Source organism: Salvelinus alpinus, chromosome 8 (genome assembly GCF_045679555.1).
Source record: "Salvelinus alpinus chromosome 8, SLU_Salpinus.1, whole genome shotgun sequence".
Taxonomy (NCBI): Eukaryota; Metazoa; Chordata; class Actinopteri; order Salmoniformes; family Salmonidae; genus Salvelinus; species Salvelinus alpinus.
Window position 1 is genome coordinate 70,247,130 of NC_092093.1, and position 6,000 is coordinate 70,253,129.

Below are 6,000 nucleotides of genomic sequence, written 5' to 3' on the forward strand. Positions count from 1 at the left end.
AGTCACTTTTAATTCTTAATTGATCTACAGTTTCTATCATAGGCCGCTGTAATCGATGGGGACTCAGGGCAGTACCATTCTGCTCATCTGATGAAGGTGCACATGGATCAGATTCAAAATTTGAAGACCGCGATCAAGTCATTGAAAGCAGACCAGCAGAAAGAGAAACATTATCGGTGGGCAGAGATAGGGGCGACAGCTGATGCATTTGTCCAGAGCCAGGCGGCATTGGTGGAGAGTCAGGCGGAGAATGACTCGTTGAAGAGGGTGAGGAACGAGATGGAGTCACAATCCATGCCAGGCACACCTGTGAGCTCTGGAACTCCACCTCCGACAGGCAGAGTCAACATACCTGGCGGGTTCATCAGGTCGTCGGTTCACCCTGACATTTCCATTCCGCTCTGACAACAGAATGACCAACTGCTCCCCAGGCACAGCAAGGCGCGTCTGGACAATTATGCTGTTCTGCTATAGCCTAATAAACAAATGCCGGTGGCTTATATCTTCAAAATGCTTTAAATGCTTTATTATCCAAATGTAAAAGCATATACTGTACAGTACTGAATTTCTTCATCAGCATCTTTATGCTTTCGTTAATAGAATAAATATAAAAATAGTCTTTCAAAATGCCAATATTTATTTAGTTATGGATCCATAACAAATTACAATGGGAATAAATATCACTGAATTACAGAAATATTCGAACAAAGTTGTCTAATGAAGGTAAACAAATTGTTGCTTACTGGAAAATACTCTTTCAAACACATGGTTACATTGTATAGCACCATCATGGCTATTAGCAGGTAGCTGGACAATAGAGGGTAGGGGGAGAATTCTATCGTCAAATAGATTTCGTAGGTTGGCCGTGAATGGTTGCAATTTCAGTTTAATCCACCAGAAAAGACAAAACAAATAACACAACAAAACGTATTATTATTAGGATCAGTTAGGATCACCACTTTATTTTAAGAATGTGAAATGTCAGAATAATAGTAGAGAATTATTTATTTCAGCTTTTATTTCTTTCATCACATTCCCAGTGGGTCAGAGGTTTACATACACTCAATTCGTATTTGGTAGCAAATTTAAATTGTTTAACTTGGGTCAAATGTTTTGGGTAGCCTTCCACAAGCTTCCCACAATAAGTTGGGTGAATTTTGGCCCATTCCTCCTGACAGAGCAGGTGTAACTGAGTCAGGTTTGTAGGCCACCTTGCTCGCACACACTTTTTCAGGTCTGCACACAATTTTTCTACAGGATTGAGGTCAGGGCTTTGTGATGGCCACTCCAGTACCTTTACTTTGTTGTCCATAATCCATTTTACCACAACTTTGGAAGTATGCTTGGGGTCAATGTCCATTTGGAAGACCCATTTGCGGCCAAGCTTTAACTTCCTGTCCATTTGGAAGACCCATTTGCGGCCAAGCTTTAACTTCCTGACTGATGTCTTGAGATGTTGCTTCAATATATCCGCATCATTTTCCGCCCTCATGAGGCCATCTATTTTGTGAAGTGCACCAGTCCCTCCTGCAGCAAAGGACCCCCACAACATGAGCACAGCAAGCCACCCCCTTTTTCCTCAAAACATAACGATGGTCATTATGGCCGAACAGTCCTATTTTTGTTTCATCAGACCAGAGGACATTTCTCCAAAAAGTACGATCTTTGTCCCCATGTGCAGTTGCAAACCGTAGTCTGGCTTTTTTATGGCGGTTTTGGAGCAGTGGCTACTTCCTTGCTGAGCGGCCTTTCAGGTTATGTCGATATAGGACTTGTTTTACTGTGGATATAGATACTTTTGTACCTGTTTCCTCCAGCATCTTAACAAGGTCCTTTGCTGTTGTTCTGGGATTGATTTGCACTTTTTGCACCAAAGTACGTTCATCTCTAGGAGACAGAACGCATCGCCTTCCTGAGCGGTATGATGGCTGCATGGTCCCATGGTGTTTATACTAGCGTACTATTGTTTGTACAGATGATCGTGGTACATTTACATTTACATTTAAGTCATTTAGCTGACGCTCTTATCCAGAGCGACTTACAATTTGGAAAGTTCATACATATTCATCCTGGTCCCCCCGTGGGGAATGAACCCACAACCCTGGCGTTGCAAGCGCCATGCTCTACCAACTGAGCCACATGGTACCTTCAGGCATTGGAAATTGCTCCCAAGGATGAACCAGACTTGTGGAGGTCTACAATATTTTTTCTGAGGTCTTGGCTGATTTCTTTTAATTTTCCCATGATGTCAAGCAAAGAGGCACTGAGTTTGAAGGTAGGCCTTGAAATACATCCACAGGTACACCTCCAATTGTATCAAATGATGTCAATTAGCCTATCAGAAGCTTCTAAAGCCATGACATAATTTTCTGGAATTTCCCAAGCTGTTTAAAGGCATAGTCAACTTAGCGTAAATAAACTTCTGACCCACTGGAATTGTGATACAGTGAATTATAAGTGAAATAATCTGTCTGTAAACAGTTGTTGGAAAAATTACTTGTGTCATGCACAAAGTAGATGTCCTAACCGACTTGCCAAAACTATAGTTTGTTAACAAGACATTTGTGCCGTGGTTGAAAAACAAGTTTTAATGACTCCAATCTTAGTGTATGTAAACTTCTGACTTAGCTGTATATATATTTTATCCCAGCCCCCGTCCCCGCAGGAGGCCTTTTGCCTTTTGGTAGGCCGTCAATGTAAATAAGAATTTGTTCTTAACTGACTTGCCTAGTTAAATAAAGGTTAAATAAAATAAAATAAAATCCAGAAAATGCCAGACTTTGATGATAAAGTTTGATGACAAAATTTGCCCACAAAGGAATGCCACATCACCTTCATGTCTAAGTGAGCACATCACAAGTCAAGGTGAGTCCAAAAATGTCTTGAATGCTGCAGTAATATGCAAGGGAGGTATGTGTGTTGTAGCTAAGAAAGTAATACCAAGTGTATGTTGTGTAGTAAGCTGTTAGTAGCCCATGTGCCTCACCCTAACAATTTGGCCTATTTTCACCTCTTAATTTCGCCTAACGTTACTGTTCTGACTCAGTGGTGCTGCACATGTAGCCTATAACCTGTTTTTGAGAAATGTCATCTAATACTATGATGTTTCATTGTCTGCGTATATGCCCCCTTTATCCTATGGTTCTGACTTGGTGTACAGGGAGAATACTGTAAGAGCAGCCCATGTTCTGCATTCTGTCCCTGTACATTTCAAAAGTGCTGAACACGTAGTTATATTGACTACGTCCGTCGTCGCTCACTCATTAATGTTTTAATCGAAATTACGGAATGCCTCTTATCCGCTCATCGTTTCCTTGTGACATAGTTTGTACATCTCAATTGTCAATAGAAATCACATTTGTTTAAGCAAGTCAGCCATATCAACTATGTTTTTTTAAAAGGCAGTAAACGAGGCTGAATGAACTGTTTCACTGCCAGACAAGACTCCGCTGATAGTCAGGTGTAGCAGTGGGCACCGCTTGTCGCCATTATAGTGCAATGAATGTATTGTTTAGTGTCTTTGCTGGCATGCATCTAGGAATGTTTTTTTCGAGATTGCCCCACCAAGATTTACATGCTAAAATCGCCACTGCTTATATTCATCATAATGCCATTATCGCTTATGTGCTGAGTTTCACTATTTATCAAGGCCACTTGGCGCTTATAATGTTGTTTAGGCTACTGATGTTTTCATTATTTGACCACGCGTCTTGCTGACCGTATGTCTTGCTGACCGTATGTCTTGCTGACCGCTCCTCTTGCTGACCGTATGTCTTGCTGACCGCTCCTCTTGCTGACCGTATGTCTTGCTGACCGTATGTCTTGCTGACCGCTCCTCTTGCTGACCGTATGTCTTGCTGACCGTATGTCTTGCTGACCGCTCTTGCTCTTGCTGACCGTATGTCTTGCTGACCGTATGTCTTGCTGACCGTATGTCTTGCTGACGTCTTGCTGACCCTCTTGCTGACCGCTCGTCTTGCTGACCGTATGTCTTGCTGACCGTATGACTTGCTGACCGTATGTCTTGCTGACCACACCTCTTGCTGACTGTATGTTTTTATGACCGTATGTTTTTATGACCGTATGTCTTGCTGACCGCTCGTCTTGCTGACCGTATGTCTTGCTGACCGCTCGTCTTGCTGACCGTATGTCTTGCTGACCGTATGTCTTGCTGACCGCTCGTCTTGCTGACCGTATGTCTTGCTGACCGTATGTCTTGCTGACCGCTCGTCTTGCTGACCGCTCCTCTTGCTGACCGCTCCTCTTGCTGACCGTATGTCTTGCTGACCGTATGTCTTGCTGACCGCTCCTCTTGCTGACCGTATGTCTTGCTGACCGTATGTCTTGCTGACCGCTCCTCTTGCTGACCGTATGTCTTGCTGACCGTATGTCTTGCTGACCGCTCCTCTTGCTGACCGTATGTCTTGCTGACCGTATGTCTTGCTGACCGTATGTCTTGGTGGTTGGGGTCTTTATTTCATTTTGTCATTATGAAAAGAAGCTGTTAACGTGTTCCAACACACATGCCTTCTGTTCCCTAGTTGTAACAAACCCACCCCACAAATAAAATGTATTAACACTTGAATTTGTGTTTTGTGTGTTTTTTTGTTTGTTTGTTTTTTACATATAACCTACAATAACAAGCTAATGAAAATGCTATTGTGTTATTTGAAATACAATTACACAAGGCCTTCATGAACACAACCTAATTATTAATTTTGCAGTTAACCCACTGTTCCTAGGCCCTCAATGAAAATAAGAATTTGTTCTTAACTGACTTGCCTAGTTAAATAAAAGTATCAAAAGTATAAATCGTATCAAATTCCTTATAGTAAGCAAACCAGACAGCACCATTTTATTATTTGATTCGATTTTTAACGACTAGCCAGGAGCACACTCCAACATCATTTACAAACGAAGCACGAGTGTTTAGTGAGTCCGCCAGATCAGAAGCAGTAGGGATGACCAGGGATGTTATCTATTTATTTATTTTTATTTTGGGGGTAGATCAGCTTTAATATTGCAGATAGACTGTAGCTTCCATCAATGTAATTGTCTGCATCATTTCCAACCCCCCATATACAGTGCATTTGGAAAGTGTTTTGTTAGGTTACAGCCTTATTCTAAAATGGTTTCTGGTGGATTCAACTGAAATTGCAACCAACTTTCTATGGCTTGTTTTAAAAATAGTGATATTTTTTAGATGATTTAATTTTCAAATAACCAATGTTCTCTTGATAAGTGTGTGAATTGGACCATTTTACTGTCCTGCTAAGTATTACGAATGTACTTTTGGGTGACAGGATGTAATGAACTAAAAGTAGCTTGAAGGGGGATAGTCTATACCCGGCGGTTCTACTGTTAAATGGTGTGTGTGTGTGCGCGTGTGTGTATCAGTCACCAGATCTTAACCCAGTTGAAGACTTATGGGAGATTCTGGAGCATTGCATATGACAGCGTTTTCCACAAGCATCAACAAAACACCAAATTAAGGAATTTCTCGTGGAAGAATGGTGTTACATCCCTCCAATAGAGTTCCAGACACTTGTAGAATTGATGCCAAGGTGCATTGATGCTGTTCTGGTTCGTGGTGGCCCAACACTATTAAGACACTATGTTGGTGTTGCTTTTATTTTTGCAGTTACCTGTATGTTCACGCGTGTATCTCTATATCTCACCTGGGCAGGGTGTGACATTACACTCCTGGTACTCCTGAGCAGGTCCCAGGCAGGTCTGTCCTCCATGGCGTGGTTCAGGGGAGGTACAGGTCCGTTTACGGCTACGTATCCCTCGGCTGCAGTCTCTACTGCACTGAGACCAGGAGCTCCAGGATGTCCAGCCTCCGTTCACAGTGTGGCCGGAGATTTTACCCGACAGCAGCAGCTCTCCTGGTGGAGAGCGAGACGAGAGGGGGGTCAGGATGGAACTTGGTGGGACAAATGGACTTATTATTTTGTCCACTTGGAATATGTATTGAAGCTAGAATTTATAATAATAGAA

The 6,000-nt window shown here is 42.3% G+C and overlaps 1 protein-coding gene across 5 annotated transcripts in view; it reads right to left on the bottom strand.

Annotated features, from left to right (window-relative positions):
* sema5a (sema domain, seven thrombospondin repeats (type 1 and type 1-like), transmembrane domain (TM) and short cytoplasmic domain, (semaphorin) 5A) overlaps positions 1–6,000 on the bottom strand; it is a 202,594-nt gene that overhangs the window by 14,990 nt on the left and 181,604 nt on the right. For all 5 annotated transcript variants that reach the window (XR_011676583.1, XM_071414898.1, XM_071414900.1 and 2 more), the window contains one exon: positions 5,679–5,888. Coding sequence is in view for 4 of the 5 variants with exons in the window: in XM_071414898.1 (XP_071270999.1) it covers positions 5,679–5,888 (210 nt within the window). In the remaining variant the exon portion in view is untranslated. The remainder of the gene's footprint in view (positions 1–5,678; positions 5,889–6,000) is intronic.